General features: G+C 40.1%; 1 protein-coding gene across 1 annotated transcript in view; it reads left to right on the top strand.

The window, feature by feature from the left end:
* The first annotated feature begins 7946 nt into the window (after positions 1-7946).
* LOC104393718 (vasoactive intestinal polypeptide receptor 1-like) overlaps positions 7947-17510 on the top strand; it is a 27496-nt gene continuing 17932 nt past the window's right edge. Inside the window, exon 1 of the mRNA XM_010003235.1 lies at positions 7947-8011. Within this exon, the coding sequence (XP_010001537.1) occupies positions 7967-8011 (45 nt within the window). The 5' untranslated portion in view covers positions 7947-7966. The remainder of the gene's footprint in view (positions 8012-17510) is intronic.

The raw sequence follows: 17510 nt of genomic DNA, 5'->3' as shown, positions 1-17510 counted from the left end.
AAACTAATATAAGGTGATCATCCCAGAGTAATGTAAATGGAGATATTTCACAGTTCTCTTTCCTTAGGTCAAATATGTACACTGAAGGAAGTAGACTGGTGTTGACATGTTTTACATAGACCCCAAGGATTTATCCATTTGATTCTAGAGACTGATGTCACTCTTCATTTTTTTTAGGGCAAATACTAATGTTGTGCTGGAAGTCAGAACAAGTCATCAAATTTTAGCTAGAAGACTTCCATTCTTGTAAGATTTGGTTCTGTCTCATTGGATTGTTGAGACTCAGAAGTCTTTAGCTACAGTCTTTTGCACTCCCAGAAATTGAGTCAACTAATATATCACCACATAGGACTTGCAGTGCTGGGCCTTGAGAACACAAAGTTTCCCTCATAGAAAAGCTTCTGAGTCCTGTTATGGTTTCATTTTGCTTTAGTTATCTTTCTCCAAAGTGCCAGCACTCAGAATAATGAGTCTTCAGGGCTCAGCTCACATAAAAGTTTTACATGTTGGTGTCATTTGATCAGTATAGACAATGGCATCAGAATCCAACCAGTCTAATATTAAAAGAAACATACAAGAAAAAAATAATAGGAAAAAAAAAAAAGACATTAGCATGTCTCCTTTTCCTCTGTCATGACAAATAAAGCTACAGCATGAGAAGCAGCTGATCATAACTCCAACATAAACGAAGTAGGTGAGAAGAACCTCATACTTTCTAAGATCAGGGATGAATTAATCACCTAGGAATGGTACACCAGAGTTGTGTCTTTATATTTGTTGTTATTAATAGAGCTTTTTGATATTTTTCTAATAATAGGTTATTAAAAATCACTGTGTTTATATGTTATGATCTTGTGCTAATTCAAAGATAATAAATACTTAGTAAATCATCCTCCTAGATGACTTCTCTTTACACTGTTTTATGACTAGTAAGAAATTGGCCAACTCATCCAACTCACACATAAAGTGTTTGCATCACACCTTGATATTACTTTCTTTACCCTGGTCCTCCCAGAAGTGATGCTTCCTCTGGACATTAAAATTTCTGTGACTGCATTTACACCCTTATTGTCTGCAAACATGTGGCTGTGTTTGTGTGAGCTAATTAGCTGCATAGTAGCAGCACACATATTTGCTGTGATGCTCACTGTGCTACTCTGCATTCATCCACAGACTTTGAAGGATGAGGTAATTCCCCGTCTGGCTCAGTCTCACTTTATTGACTCTTTGCCCTCACTTCTTCCAGTGTCAGATTAGGAAGGTATTTTCTTTATAGCAGAACCATTGGCATGGCATGACAACTAGAAAATAAGGAGAGCCAGGGATAGACAGATGCATTGGTGTGTTTGTGGCTTCTGTGTTGGTTCATTGTTAGCATGCTACCTGGCATGGTTCGGCCTCACACTCCTTTTGATCACGCCTGGGCACATCTCAGGTGATACCAGAGTCCAGAGACTGTTTCCAGTGGATAATAAGGATAAGGTTTGGCTCTTTCTGGCAGAAAGAGAAGCTAGCCATGTGGACAGGAACTGCCTCTAACACTTGCTCTTGCAGCCACAGAATTGGCCCTTGTCCATTCTGATTTGCTAAGGCAGATGTAAGCTTTGGACCTGATCCAACTCTCTCCTTCTCATCAGTTTGGGTTTTGGCTTGAACTGAGTGTGATGCATTTCCAGCAAGCTGAGAGAATAGGAAGAGATGCCAAGAAGATCGCACTGAATGACAGGAAGGATTGGAAACATCAAGAGCTTTTTGTTGCTGTTTAGAAAAATTAGTGGTGGAAAGACAGTTTTATGTTCACTGTTCAGAGGAAGAGTTATGTCTTGGTGCATATTCAAAACAAAGCTGACCAGATTTATTTAAGTTTAATATGAAGACTAACATAGGAAGACACAGCAACAACTATTCCCCTGTAATTGTTGACAGCAGAGCACTATTTTTTTCCACTGCTAGAAAAGTTCTGTGAATCTCACAGATCTCCAGATGTAGCTCTTGTAACAGGTGTTCTCCTTATCATCCTCCCTTCCAAAGCTTGTTTCAAATAGCCCATGCAGAGGGTTGGAACTAGATGATCTTTAAGATCCCTTCCAACCCAAACCATTCTGTGATTCTCTGATTATGCAGTTATACCTGCATTGAAAGAAGCCCAGAACAGAAATGAATGTCATCAACAATACTTCTTCAGCTGCTTGTGTTTGTATTAATCATGTATCACAATAAGTACATTCCATTAGGAGTTGGTATTTTACCACATCTAGGAAGCTGAAGAAGAAAACGGACTTTGGGCACCTTTACATATTCTCAGCTCTTTAATGCATGTGGAAGGACTAGCAGTGTGATTTTAAAGTCGAGGACATCATGCATGCCATTCATCCTCTTCCTGGGAGTCCAACTGTGAATAGTATCAAATTTAGTTATTTGATTCCTTTTAATATGCAGAAATTAAGAAACAAAACCAACCAAAAAAAAGAAACAAAGATCTAATAATGTCCCCTCAGCAAAAGCCTGTATGTGTGTGTATATATATATATATGGTGAGATTAAAGGAGCTGCTTTAGACAAAGAGAGTGAAATAATAAATGAAGTGTAGCATAACCAGGTGATACAACCATTCATAAAACTGAAAATCCTAAGGAGAAACAGTTTGTAATGGTGTGAAAAACAGGTTTAGGTAAATGAGTAACTGCAAGGCACTGAGACAGGCTGCCCAGACAGATTGTCTGGTCTCCTCTGGAGACATTCCAGACCCATCTAGACCTGCTCCTGTGTGATCTACTGTAAGTGATCCTGCTCTAACAGGGGGTTGGACTAGATGATCTCCAGAAATCCCTTCCAACTCTGATGACTCTGTAAGTGCAGCCAAGCCTTGTAATTAAAGTAATATTTGAGATACACATAGTATGGGATTAATTTTACAGCAGATGAATATTGAAAGTCAACCTAGATCATATATCTAGTCTGGCTGAAATTGATCTTAGTTGCTTTCAGGGTTTGATTCTTCTGCCCACACAAAGGAGACTAGTTCCATTTACCCAGGAAGCCTCAACCTCCCATGTCTTCAGTGCCCATGTTTCCTATCTGCCAGCCTCCTCTGAATTGTAAATATACTAAAGCATCTCACTTGCCCCTGGTCACTTTTTATTGGGCAGCTTAATTAAGCCTTGAAGTATATAAAGTTATACAGGATTTTAGCCAATACACCTGGTGGAGTCCAAAGAACAACTCAATGGACTAAATGAAAGGGCCATTTTAGATGATTATTGATCCCAATGGAAGCTTAAAACACCCAATCTGCCTCTAGACACCTACATGTTGATATCTAAATTTCTCAAAGAGAAATTTCCCAATACCTACATTTCTAAAGAGACAGAATGGCTTAAGACTCAGTACCTCTCACCATAGAATAGTACAAATGAGTTGCTAACAGCAACTTTCTATGTCATTCCCATAACTGTAAAGGAAGCTTAGCTAATTAGTTTAGACAGGTTATTAACCACAGCAGGACCTCACTTTTCCAGCTTACACCTTCAAATAGATACCTACATTAAGTATCCATACCAGTGTGTGGAATTTCACCCCTAAAGTAAACATCTACATCTGAACCATCATCCTATCCTCTTTTTAGAGATGATGAAGAGGAGTGCACACTGAGTAATTTATTATCTTGTCCTCTGTAGACATATAAATTATGTCAGGCAAGTTGCATTCAGCTGTGACTGTGACTGTGAAAATAACCTGGAATAATCAGTTCACATTTGCACTCTTCATTTAAGAAATTAGATGGGACAAGTACCACTACAGGGGTGTGAGATGAGCTAGCTGAGTCCCTCTGCAGTCAGAGGAGATACTGGGATAATCAAAGAGAAAAGTCTGGGCAAGAAAAAAAACAGGAATGAATTTGAGCTGAAATAGCCAGAGGAAAGCAAGAAAACAAATGAATAATGTAATGCATGAAACTATTTCTGAGGACAGGAACAGCTGGTTTGTCAGCTCTTCAGAGACTATTAATAGGAATGAAGATTGCATTGTGTGTCACTGGGAAAAGTAACTTCCTTAGGTTTAAAAAAATAATGCCTTTCTTATTCAACAAATAAGTTACAATAGAAATAGATATGGAATCACTGTCAGATTATCTTTTTAAAGTAGAAATACTGAAAAGATTGAAGGAGTTTCTTTTTAAAAGACTCTAAATAGTATGTTTGTGGTAGACAAGTACAGTTAGGATCAATTTTTCAAGTTCAGAAAGTACCCTAGATGCTTGGTGGAATTATGTTGAAGGTTAAAACGTGGGAAAAGTCCGTGTGAGCCACGTGTCCATGGCTGCATGACAAAACAGGACTGCATCTCTACCTGTGTTTCTGTGGTGTCCTTGGAGTCAGGCCAGGTAAAAGTAACAGAATATGGGTAAATATGGAGTCAGAACCCCAGCACCCAGCAGGAGTCAATTTTACCCAAGAAAAATAGTAAGTAGCTAGCACAGCTAGTGTATACAAAGAAAATTAATTGGACAAGGAAACCTCATGCAGCTCTGAGTACTTGTTCTCTGATATTTATTGCCTTATGACTTTAGTATCTCCATTTCTTCAGTTGTTTTATCTTCCTGCTTTCATCCCACTCTCTCAAAAATCACACTGAGATCAACCTCAGAAATAAAGCTTCCATCATTTTTATATACCTTTAAATATTTTATTTTTTTTTATATAGTGGAGTTTTGTTTTAATTGTAGCTGCAAGATGTTTCTCAGTATTGTTGTAGTCTATCTAACCACTGGCTTATGAGCTTTCAGTAATTCCAGCTTTCTTCCCACACTCCCAGGTCTTCTATTTGCATCTTGAGTCAGATTTATCAACACATTGTTTTTAAATGCCAATAGATTCACCTTTCTTTGGCTGATGGCTCACATTGCTGCGTGGTGCTGGTGCCCTACACTTCTGTTGCCTGAGGAGGTGTTTGTGCTGCCCTCAGAGGAAACATGGTGGCATTTCAGAAAGATCTTTGCTATGGAAAAGTCTTACTCAGGTAGCATATGGTATTAAAAAAAAATAACCAATCTCCACTTTCTCCAAAGGTTCTAAGTAGCTCAGTAGAGGTCAAGATATTTTCATTAATTGGCATCAATTGACTCAGAATATCCATGATGGGCATTAGGAAGGATCTCAGGTCTGTTGCTTCACTGATTAAATTTCTTACCATCTCGATGACTAGATTGCTTGTTGATGCTAAGAGGACGTTTTTATGCACATCAGAGTTCTATTTTGAGTCCACACTGGTATTGTAGAGCAGTAGGGAAACAGAGATGGTCCTTATCTTAATTATCCTATAATTGCTGGAGAAAAAGTACAGGTGACTTATCAGGCAAGGAACTATTTTGTGATAAAAGGTAGCAAAATGCATCAGAGCACATGGGAGGTTGTGAGAACTGTGGGTCCCTTCTTGTATTATTTCATTATTGGTTCTTCTACACACGAACAGCAAAGAGCAAAATGAATAAAGCAAATTAATGTGATAAATAGAAATGAGGTTTTAACCTAAGGTTTTAGCCTACAAAAGGATCTGCTTCAATGAATAAAGAGATATAAGTAGACTAAAGAACTCTGAGACTTCAAGGTAGGTGAGGTTTGTAACATACAGGGAGGTGTTACAAAAACCCAGTAAGTTCAGGCTTTGTTTTCTTTATTAACACAGACAAAGATTCTCACAGGAGGACTTTCCAGCTTAATTTAAAGGACTGGAATGTGGGCTGGTTTTTAGATCAGCTGCAGATTAGACAGGAAAAGCAGATGGAGAAAGGAGAGAAAAAAGTAGAGAGAAAATATATAAGGAAACTGAGAAACCATGTCTTCTCAAGGAAGCAGTGCCTTCTTCTAAGGACCATGAACATCTATGTCAAGAAACTACCAAAAAACATGGTTCTCACTTGCTTTATACTCCAAACTGGTTATGATGACCTAAAAGACTTCATCAAAGTGACCTGAGAGGCCTTAAATAATGGAATCCAGTTGAAATATTGTGGACCGGAATCTCATGCTGATATGAATTTATTTGCATCTCTGTGTTTACAGTGTGACTCCTGAGAATGGTATTTTTAAAACACAACAAAGAAAATCCTGAGCTACAGGGCCAGACCTTTAAATTCAACCTATTTTGAGGGGAGGACGTGGTTGGAGCCTGATCTCCATAGGTCACTTCTGACCTAAATTATTCAATTGTTCTAGGATTTCATACACTTAAGTTTGTTGAATACTGTTCAGCATGAATTCAAATCTGTTACTATCCTGGAAGTATTTGACAGGGCTCATACTTTACATTTTATTTTGCATTAGGAACTGCCTGATCCCATGTGGTGCTTTCTGTGTAGCAGGATCCTAAAAACTGTTCCAGTGTGATGAAGCTACCTTATTGACTAGTAAGAGTTAGCCACAGCTGTAACTCATCCATTATAGAGGGGAAAAACCAGACAAAATCAGACTTCAAATGATTTTTTTAAGGTTTTAATCTCTTTATTTTATAACCAACTTGATTTTTGGAATAACATTTAAGTCTTCTCTGTGCGGGCAAGTGACCAGATGCCATTATGCACCAATGAAAGACAAGCATATAAAAAGGGGAGGTAAATGAGAATGAGGGTACAAATGTTATCCCACAAACCTGTGCTTTCCTCTCCCTCTTTATTCTGCACAGGTTGTAGGACTAATTGTGTCTCCAGCATGAGTCTGTGGATACTATTTGATTTTAGACCAGATTTTCTTTTATTTGGAAGACTAAGGTGGGGTACATCCTCATATAAAACACTCATATTTCAGTATTTTAATACAGCTGTCCACACATGTCCAAGTCATCTAGATTCCCATTACAACAGAGTGGTCAGGATTATCAGGGTGCAAAGAGAGAGGGTGGTAGATTCCACTGGCATGACTCAGTTTCTTAAGCATAAGAAAGAAAAGCTACTCAGGGTGCCCTTGTATATTTGAAATATCCAGGTGAAGCTGGCAAACGTGACATAGAACTTAAAGGAGAGTTTAACTTATAAAAAAACCTGTAAAAATATCTATTTCTTCAGATGGAATTAAATGCCTGTTTTGGGGAAATGCAGGTGAGCCCTGGATCTCCTCTGACTCTACAGAGCTCTGTGTTTAACATCGTTGGGAGATCATGAATAGATAACCAGGATATGAAACAGCACTTCAATCTTACAAAGAAAAAAAGAATTTTATCATGTCCACAATTCCTGCTTTCCCAGGCCCTGGAAATAGCTTGGTGTAATATTTCCTGTGGCAAAACCCAGAACTGGTGTCTAGGTCCTATGAATCCTGACGTCTAAAAAATTACTATCATTTTTGGCCTTTCCCCCCCAAGGAAAAAAAGAAATCCAAGCTGTAGGAAAGAAGGGCTTTGGTTTTCACCTACTGCAGCAAGAAATAAAGCCACATTCCAAGTACCTTTGTAACACAACTGCCAGGAAGATCTTATGCAGCTTGTGGTGGGAATTCTCTCTGACTCCTCAACATTTTCCATCTGAGAGGAGGAGGATGGAAAACCCAGAAAGCCAGTCCCTGGGGAATATCATGCAGTCAGAGCCACTGAAAACCCAACTCCTTTCAAAACCTGCTGCCACTGGCCACAAGCAAAGGCCCATTAGCACAAAGGGGGGTGAATGCAGCATCTCTTCTTGCATCTCAATGCACCCTAAAGGAGCAACCTGTGCTCCAGCTCCCCGTAGGAAAGTGACCAGTGGTTCCTGGAGGTGGGTTCAGAGATCCCAGGAGGATGCTGGAGCATCTCCTTCCCTCCACTGCAAGCTTGCTCTTGAGAGAAGGTGCAGGGCTTCCTCGGGAGGGACCCGGGTGTCCGGGGAGGGAGGTGCAAAGCTCTCCTGGGCGGGTCCTGGGCAGGTGGGAGGCGGGCTGAGCCTCCTCGGCTTTTGGCAGCTTCACAACAGGCAGAGGGAGAGGGGAGGACCCAGAGGATGCTGCGGAGGATGCTAAGTTGGTGCTGGTTGCTGCTCGCGCTGGTGAGTGCCCGGCGGTGGTTCCTCTGGGTCTGGGGGGGGTTGGGAAGGGGGCAGGGGCACCGCACATCTGGCTCCCGACACTGCTGGCCACAGCTGGATGGCTCTGCAGCTGGATCCGGGGGAGGGTGTCTGCAGAGGCAGGGTAACTTTTCTTGTAACAGGGAGGAGGTAGAAAGAAATTAAAAAGAAAGATTAAATTAAAAAAAAAAAAAAAAGGGGGGATGGGTAGAAAAGAAAAAAATAAAAATCCTGAATTGGAGGTTTGACCCAGCTCTTTAAATTTTACCAGCTCTGAGATGCTATTAATAAATGTATTTTCATTGCTGTTGATTAGAGTATCAGTGTCCAAAGGACAGAAAAACACCCCCAAGTCAGAGTACCTGTAGCATGGCTTTTAGAGAGACAGAAGGGGATGGCTTGCTGTCCTAGTTGCTCTGAGAAAGGCAACTTTGCTGAAGAAGGAGGATAATGAAGAAGGAATAGTTCCTCCTGATGGTTTTGGTACATTTACCTCTTTGAAAAAGCACTGATTTTTTTACTACTGAAGGCATCTACTTATAATATCACCAAGCAGGAGCATGAACTATCTGATGTCTGCTATGCACTGGAGGCAGCAGGTGAGATTGTAAAATTAAACATTGGGGAAGATGTATAGGCACAGAGATTTAATTCAAACACATAAATCCCTCCCTAAGCCCCCTGTTCTACTGCTGACATTGCCTGGGCTGGTTAGCAAAAGCTCATATAAGTACAAGTACAACCATATATCCTCTTTCCTCTCTAATCTGCAGCCACAGAGAAGTGTTTGGGAACCTTCCTATGGGTGTGATTCCTGGGCACTCATTAATTCTAACTTTAGCTATTTCACAGTTAATCCCCCCAGGCTGGGATTCAGGCTGTCTGTAGTCATGGGGGAGACAGTCACCTTCCTGGGAAGCATTTAATCCTGTCCTGAGAGACACAGATGGGGTGAATGTTCCTTTAGTCCACTCATAACAGTGATGGTTACAGAGTGGTCTTGACCCTTCAGTTTTCAAGGCTGAAAGATGGGATGTAAATTTTCACACCTGCACCTCACATCCTCTGGAACTCTTTTTTCCCTCTGTATTTACACAGCTTTACATACAAGTGATAGGATACAGGTCTTTGTTACTTAAACCTTGACACGAATGGTTACTATCATGTGAAATACACTTTGTTCAGGGAAAACTAAAGTCTAAAGTGTTACACTGCGACAGTTAGGATGAGATTTGCCATCTGGACTAGTCTTTTTACATATAATAGAGACACGACTTATTCCTGCAGCTGTCAGCAGAGTGAAGCTAACCTGAAGTGATGTATCATGCACATCTGTGGGCTGCCACACATCATTTTCATATTTTAGCATATTGCAGCAGATTGTGCCTACAATAAAAAGAATTCTACAAACTGTATGGTCTGTGTAGCTTTTGGCCTCAAACTATTCCTTGTATATTATCTCCAAGTACATATCTGACAAGAGTTGGAGCTCTAAATATCTGATTTTTCTGTCTCAAACGAGGTCTCATGGGAACCTCTGCACCCTCAGCTACAGTCAGGAAAGGCCAGAGACCCATAGGATGTATTTTGTAAACTGTCCTTTCATATTCCAAAAGATTATTTCAGAGCAGAGAAATAATTCTAGTGTGGGTTCTGCAAATAGTTAATTATTCTGATGTGAAAATAAGCCAGAAGGGTTCCCCTGTGGAACTGGGTACCTTTAACTCCTAACAGCTGTTTGTTGTGGGACATATTTTGTGCCTTCCAGAACAGAGTCCTTGACATTAAAAATTACCATTTGCTTGTTAAGTGACAAGTAACAGAGAGCAGTGGTGCTGAAATGAATAAAAAAATTACTTTTCTTGTCTTAAAGTGAGCAGAGTCTCAGGAAACAGAGGCTGGGGGACAGAAAAGACTGCATTCACTGTCCTTAGCTCAACTGCTTTCTGCTTCAAACACGTAACAGCTTTTCACATTTCTGGGGAAGGGTCTCAGGCAACTTAAATGGGTTATTGTTGAAATAGGTTAAGGCATGTGCCTTAACCATGTATTTCTTGTGGTAATAGGCATGTGGATTCAATCCAGGGCAAGATGCTGAGCTCCCAATAGAACAGAGCTGGGTGTCTAAATTTCTGATACAGCTCCTACAGCTGAGTTTGTGTTGGAGGGACACACATTTCCTCTGGGTATCTGGTCCCTGCAGACCTGAAATCACCCTCCATAGGGAACTGGAGGTGCAGAAGGATCAGTCTGTTTAGGTGTTTTGTTTGCCTGGAGGGAGTTAATGGAGGGAAACAGGCTCCTGTACAGTGAGTCACCGTGTCCTCAAACAGGTGTCTGAGAAAGGTAGGGGAACTGCTTGTCTGCCTTCATTGATCATTAAGGGAGGCTTAATGGGGGAGTTTACATTAATCATCTAAAATTGCCTATCTGAAATTAGGGTTCTTGTCTAAAGCTACTCATTTAGCCTTCTTCAATACTACTGGGAAAAGGTAGAAATGTTCCAAGAGCTATGGCTGTGGTTTCAGTTGAGTGAACTTGCTGATGGAATTTGGCATCTAGGCTTAAGATCTTTGGGACTAGGTGACATGAACTCCACCTTAATGCAAACATGCTACACATGCAGAAAAGGAGAAAATTCTCATTGTTTCCTCAGTTATTAGTGTTTTGTTATGCCTTCTGTGTTAGTGGTAATTAAAAGCTCTACCAAATTTAGCATAGAGCTAGTCCATTCATTTTCCTCAAGATAATACTAATTGCATAGTTTCTATTTAAAAAAATGAAATTATTATGGCTGTACTGGCACATTCAGAACACCACTGAGTAAATATGCACATTGAGAGACATGGATATGCATGTACAGCAAGTACTGGTCTGTATAAGGCAGTGCAGCTAGATACAGTCAGATAGATACAATCCAATACATGGAGGAGCATTCAAGCATTACTCCAATGTCCTAAAAACAATCTTGAAAAGATATTCCTCTAAATGACTGTAAGGCAATCAGTGTCTCAGCTTCTCCTGTTCTGTAGGTAATAGAGTTAGAAAGTGAAAACAAACACTGCAAATGTCCTCTAGGTAGTCATTGCCAGCAAAAAAAAAAAGTAAATAAAATACTTCTGAAATAATCTATTTAACTGGCTGGAGAGAAAAATCAGAAATAGGTCTTCCCCTTTGGGGTTCAAAGCTTTTGGGATCAAGGCTGTGTTAGAGCTTGCAAGCTGAGGGCAGGACTTGGTACAATAACTCAATATGTTGCTGATGTCTGGAGTCATGTCACTGCTGTGGTGACCTCATGATTTGCAGTTAGTCAGCATCATCTTCTGGCCCAGAAAACCAATGGTGTCCTGGGCTGCATCATAAGAAGTGTGGCCAGCAGATCAAGGGAGGGGATTCTGCCCCTTTACTTGGCTCTTGTGAGACCCCACCTGGAGTGCTGTGTACAGGTCTGGAGCCCCCAACATAAAAATGGCAGGGAGCACATGGAGAAAGTCCAGAGGAGGCCAGAAAGATGCTCAGAGGGCTGGAGCAGCTCTGCTCTGGAGACAGGCTGGGAGAGTTCAGGTGTTCAACCTGGAGAAGAGAAGGCTCCAGGGAGACCTTAGAGCACCTTCCAGTGCCTGAAGGGGCTCCAGGAAAGCTGGGGAGGGGCTTTTGACAAGGGCTGAGAGTGAGTGGAAAAGGAGTAATTGCTTTCAACTGGAAGAGGGGAGATTTAGATTAGACAATGAGGGTGGTGAGACCCTGGCCCAGGTTGCCCAGGGAAGCTGTGGAAGCCCCATTCCTGGAAGTGTTGAAGGGCAGGTTGGATGGGGCTTGGAGCAACTTGGGCTGGTGGGAGGTGTCCCTGCCCATGCAGGGGGGTGGTTCTAGATGATCTTTGAAGTCTCTTCCAACCCAAACTATTCTAGTATTCTATGCTCAAGAGTGGTAAACATAGCTTGCATAGGGAAAAACGAAAGTGGGTACTCATCTGTATTTACAACATAGTTGAGCAGTGGACTTTTTGGCTGCATCAGAAATCTTTGGGTTATTTTTTGTAGTTTCTTTTCTGACATAACACAATGCTACATATATTACATGGTAATTACCCTGGAATTACTTAGAGGCCACAGTGGACAGGAAGATCCTTATTGAGGTGATTATTAATATAGTTATACTGAAACAGATAAGAGCTTATGGAGCTCGAGGTTGGTCCCAGTTGCCTTCGAAGAGCATTCAAAAATTGACCCTGACTTTGGTGACCTGTTCTTCCCAGCCTCCAAGCTTTTTAATTAGCACTTGACATTTTGAAAAAGGAGTTAAGTAGATGGAAAGAGACATGAGACACATTCAACAGTTGGAGAAGTTTATCAAAAAGGCTGAGGGTATCTTTGTCTTCTTCAGTTATTTGTCCTCTGCTCAACATTTTCATGGGCCACCTTCCATCTACAAGCTTTGCCTCTTCATCAGAATTTCAGTTGAGAAAATGAAAGCATTTCTGTGTCTTTGACATCACTGCCCAACATACAGGACTGACTGAACTTTTCATTCCATGCTTAAAAATGGTCAGGGGATGCAGGAGTTTTGAATGTCTGTGCTGGGCTTTTTTGTACCCTAAAATACAGGGTGAGTTTTAAGCCTCCAAGCTGGGAGTCAGTGTGTGGCAAGAATGGTGGACAGCTCTGGTTTTGTCTAAAGGAAAGCTAAAATATTCAGTCATCAGAGTCATATCAGAAAAACTGAACAGGAGAAGCACAGACAGAGAGAACAGCGTGTACAGAGACGATTTCAGAGGAGATCTGAGATGAGATCTGAGACATGAATGTGAGCTGTAAAGACAGAAGCAAAAAGAACAGTGATGAATATTCTCAGTAAATGATTTATGCGCTTGACGCAAAAACCTATTTGTGAGGTTTCAGGGTTGCACTGCATTGGAAACTAAACCAGATCCCTGGAAAGACCCTTCAAGTTCTTGAAACCTTCCCAGGTTACCAATGAATTCAGCCACTTCTTTGATTTTTTATTAATTTTCAGAAAGATTAAGTGGTACTTGTTTATTTCCGCCTTTTTGATCCCATTGAATTGCTCTTTCAAAAGCAACCGATATATTCAGTGCCCAGCTTTGAAACACTTCCCTTGTTTTCAGAGAGCATAGAAGATGTCCCTGCTTTTCCCCAGGTATGCCAATGGACTTCATAATGAGTGAAGAAGTGACTTATCTGAATTACAGTCTAGAGGCACTGTCTTTGTGTGGGCTCTCAGGACAAGGTTGTTTTTAACTGCATTTCATTAAGTGTGACACAAGGATGTTGCTAGAAAAACTCTATTCCCAGAGCTTGTTAAATCTGTTGTTGAGCAACACGAACAAATCAAAGACAGAAGTGCCATTAGATTGATTCTCCTCTTCAGATTTGGGCCAATCATGTAACAGAGGAAATACAAAACATGATCAGTGAGTATAACACTTGAGGGTTCAAGGCAATAAGGTCACACGTTAAGAGAAGGAAGTCTGAAAATAAACATAAGCCCTAAGTCTGGTTCTCTAACTGTTTGGTTTTCAGCACACCCATATCTGTCATAGGTAACTTTTTAATGTGCACTCTGTGATTGTTTTGATCCAGACAAGATTGTTTCAGTGGTTAGAAATTGGACTTAAGACACACCAGTGAATTTTTATTGGTCAATAACGCTCAAGCCAGCAAAGAATTCTTTGTGTGGTGATGCTCAGGTATGCAAAACCCTGCTCCTTTGGTGCTGCTCACAACAATGCAAAAACCCTCTAGTTTTCTGCACAAGCCTTGGGGTGAAGGCAGCCCACTGGGATTTTAAGTGAGGTTGATGCCAGGTTACTGTCTAGCTACTAGGAAATGTTGACCCAAGAAGCAACATTTTAAATCAGCCTCTTGCATTTATTACTGTGACAGGGAAGACTGTGTCAGATTGGACATCCTTGAGTCAGAAAATCTGCTTTGTTTTTGTTTATAAATTATCCTTTTCTAAGGTAAACAAGAGCTATTCTCTTTCTACAAGAGTTCAGTCATTACAGCTGGTTCCTCACAAATTGCACTGTGTCCCTCTAACAAATGCAGAGCTCCTGCTTTCCAGAAAACCCCACCACCTAACCCATGTATGCAGATGGGAGCAACAACATGCACTTTTCTCTCCTGGCACTGTGAGTTTAAGAACAAAAAGTAGGTAAGGCATACCCAACAAATCACAAGCAATGTTCTGCCCAGAAGGCTTTTTTCTAACTGTAATATGCTTTAATGTCTTTCCTTTTTCTTGAAGCCTGAGGAAACCTGACAAATTGAAGCATCATCACTGTGCTCAAATTCTTATATATGTATATTTTTTCCATATTTTTAGTGGGTTTTTTTGTTTGCTTAGGTTGTGGGTTTTTTTGTTTATATTTATTTTATTTTATTTTGTTTCCTTTCCTTTAATTTCATTTCATTTTTTTCATTTTATTTTAATATTTTATTATTTTGTTTTGGTTTATGTTAGTTCTATTTTATTTTATTTATTTATTATTGCTTGGATTTTTTTGTTTCTTTGTTTGGGGTTGTTTGTCTTCTTTTTTTGATGGTGGTGTTGGTGTTTTTTTTCTTTCTTCTGGAAACAGTGAGATTACTTCTAGTAAAGCTACAACATCATAAATTAAGATTAAATTAATTTTTTTTTGTTTCTTATGGGGTGATCTGTAGGTTACATCTGCAATTGGACTAGATGTTTGTTTTTCCAGCAGTGACATGTCAGTAATATTTAACCTGTGCACTGTCCTATAACAAAAAACCTTTGGTCTCTGGTGTCTGTAGCCACCCCCACCCCAAATCCAGTAATCCAGAAGCAAAAATAATGAGCATGATGAATAACTGCTTAGCTGTTGTGGTAGTGGGGTTGACTACAATACATGTTCCACCTGCATCTACAGCATGTACTGCTCATGGTGTCCTTTGAAGAAAGATGACCCTTCCTTCTCTGAAACTTTCCATCATTTGTCTGTTTCCACCATTCCCAACACCTCTGGCAAGAGGAGTGAGTTAATTAACCCATCTCTCCCAAGTGCTGGTTTCTCCAGGGCATTTCAAATCTCCTTTCATGGTTTTAATTTCATTTTGGGTTATAATTGCCCATGGCTTTCAAGCCTTTTGCCAGAGGACTTGGTAGGCATGGTCAGTTGTGTAGCATCATGTCAAGCTGTCATGACTTTTAAACATCAAGTCCAAGAACATCCCAAATACAACGTTTCTTAACAGTAATGGGGTCTAGAAATTCCAGAAAGTAAAGAAATTATTTGTTTCCTGTTCAGCTGAATCCATCTTTATAAGCTGAAATGGTGAGAGATTTATGTAGCAATTGTTTTGTTATTACTACTCAAAGAATTTGTTATGTAGGCTGAATGCAAAGTGAAACCTATGTTAAAAGATAAAGTGATGAGCAGGGAACCTATTAATACCTGGAAAATTGCATTTCAGAATTGTGTTACTGCAGTTGAACAGCATGAAGTACTATTTTAAGAGTCACTCATGCTGATTTATAAAATGCATTTTGAATTACCCACTGGAGGAATATAATACATGAAAAAAAGCTGTGTCTTAATTTTCTTTTCAAACAGTGTCCTTAATCCCTTTTCTGTTCTAATATTAGGATGTATGAACCATTTCTAGGGCCTCATAATTAAAAGCAGTCTGTCTATGCTACTTTAAAGCCCAAATGTAGGCAGAATTTTTAGAGGCTTTTTTAGAGCTGAAATTGTGTTCTATTTTTTTTCCCCTAGGCAGATATTATTGCTAAGAAGTAATAGTCTATAGGACTTCCAGTAAAGTTTCTGTGGAAGCTAAAAGAAGTCTTGGTTGCACTGCTCATTGAAAACATTCTGAAAGCCAATAAATCAACTTGCTGAGACTGAAAAGGCTTGTATAGCTGTGGTGTTTCCAGCTGTACTGTGCTTTCAGAGTCACTAGAGGCTTAAGATGTCCTACAGTCTTTCTGAGAAGTTTCTCAGAAAGTTTTCCAATCCATCCTTTCCATTCAAATAACTACACCCTGAGCCTCTGGCTTTGCCTTAAACAACATAGCTTGCGAAAGAGCAAACTCTCTGCTCTATTCCTGTAAGACTTCTGTGTCTTGGTGATCCAAATATCCCAAAGGAGACTTTGGTGCAGTATTAAGTTGTCTGAACACAGTTCTCTAGACCGTTTTTGACTTTCGTGACTCCTGATTCTTGGTTTGATTCAGTTACCTAAGCATGGGTGTGGAGAATTATTAAAGGCATCAAATGATGTGCTTGAGACTTCTTCGTGGGGCTGGCAAAATGAATGCAGAATCTGCACAAGGTTTCTGAGATACCCTCCAGCATCCCAAATGGCACTAACTATTCCTGGGTGAATGAGACATCCTTTACTTTCCCATAGACTGCAAAAGAAGCTTGGGTCACATGTAGGCACTGACACTGTAGATAGTTTCTCAGAATTTATTTGCCTTTCCAGAGGCACTTTGGGATTTTTTAAGGTCCTAAGAACATCTTTACAATCCCAGCAGATACGATGCAGGTCTACAGGGTACATGAAGCTTTCTGGAGTGGGAGATGGAGGCCAAGCAAAATACATGACAGCAACTAAATAACATTAAGTACCTGTACTTAAGGAGATGAATCCAGACCATATTCAACACCTGATGTTTAGAAACCCATTTACCTGTTTAAAGGTAGGTATCTTACCCTGCAAGATAAATACCTCTTTATAAGCTCCAAAAACAAGTAATTAATTCTTTCTTATTTCTTCATCTTCATAAAATGGAAACAGTGCCTCTGCCTAAGGAGTGTGTAGCATCCTCAGATAATATGTTGATAAAATTGTGTAATCAGGTTAGACTATAGCCAAAACTACTTTTTTTTTTAGCATTTCTGTACATTCTTGGACATGAGTCTTTCTTATTTAAGTGCAAACAAACATAAAATACTCACTCCTATTTATTTGGTTTATTTTATCCAACTGCATTCAGAAGGGAAGAACTTACACCAGACTCTCTCAGTAGAGTGATTTGTATAGCACTATAATCTCACCAACCCAAGGAAGACCAGGAACCCATTCTCTCAGTATCAGCATCAAAGCAGAGTAAGCACATCCTCTTGAAGAGTAGCTAAGACTTGATTATCATACTTAGGGCTAATTCCTCCAATTAAAAAAAAAATAAATTAATTATTCTTGCAAGCTCCCAAGTGTCAAAATAGGAATATTTTGCCAATAAGTAGCTCTGAGCACCCCAAAAAATCAACTAAACAAAAAATACCTAACTCGTATATTTAAAAAGCCTTCCTTCCTTCCTTCCTTCCTTCCTTCCTTCCTTCCTTCCTTCCTTCCTTCCTTCCTTCCTTCCTTCCTTCCTTCCTTCCTTCCTTCCTTCCTTCCTTCCTTCCTTCCTTCCTCCCTTCCTTCCTCCCTTCCTTCCTCCCTTCCTTCCTCCCTTCCTTCCTCCCTTCCTTCCTCCCTTCCTTCCT

The sequence above is a fragment of the Chaetura pelagica genome, unplaced genomic scaffold (genome assembly GCF_000747805.2).
Source record: "Chaetura pelagica isolate M959 unplaced genomic scaffold, ChaPel_1.0 scaffold201, whole genome shotgun sequence".
Lineage (NCBI taxonomy): Eukaryota > Metazoa > Chordata > Aves > Apodiformes > Apodidae > Chaetura > Chaetura pelagica.
The sequence above is the reverse complement of the archived record's forward strand: the minus strand, read 5'-3'. Positions and strand labels throughout refer to the sequence as shown.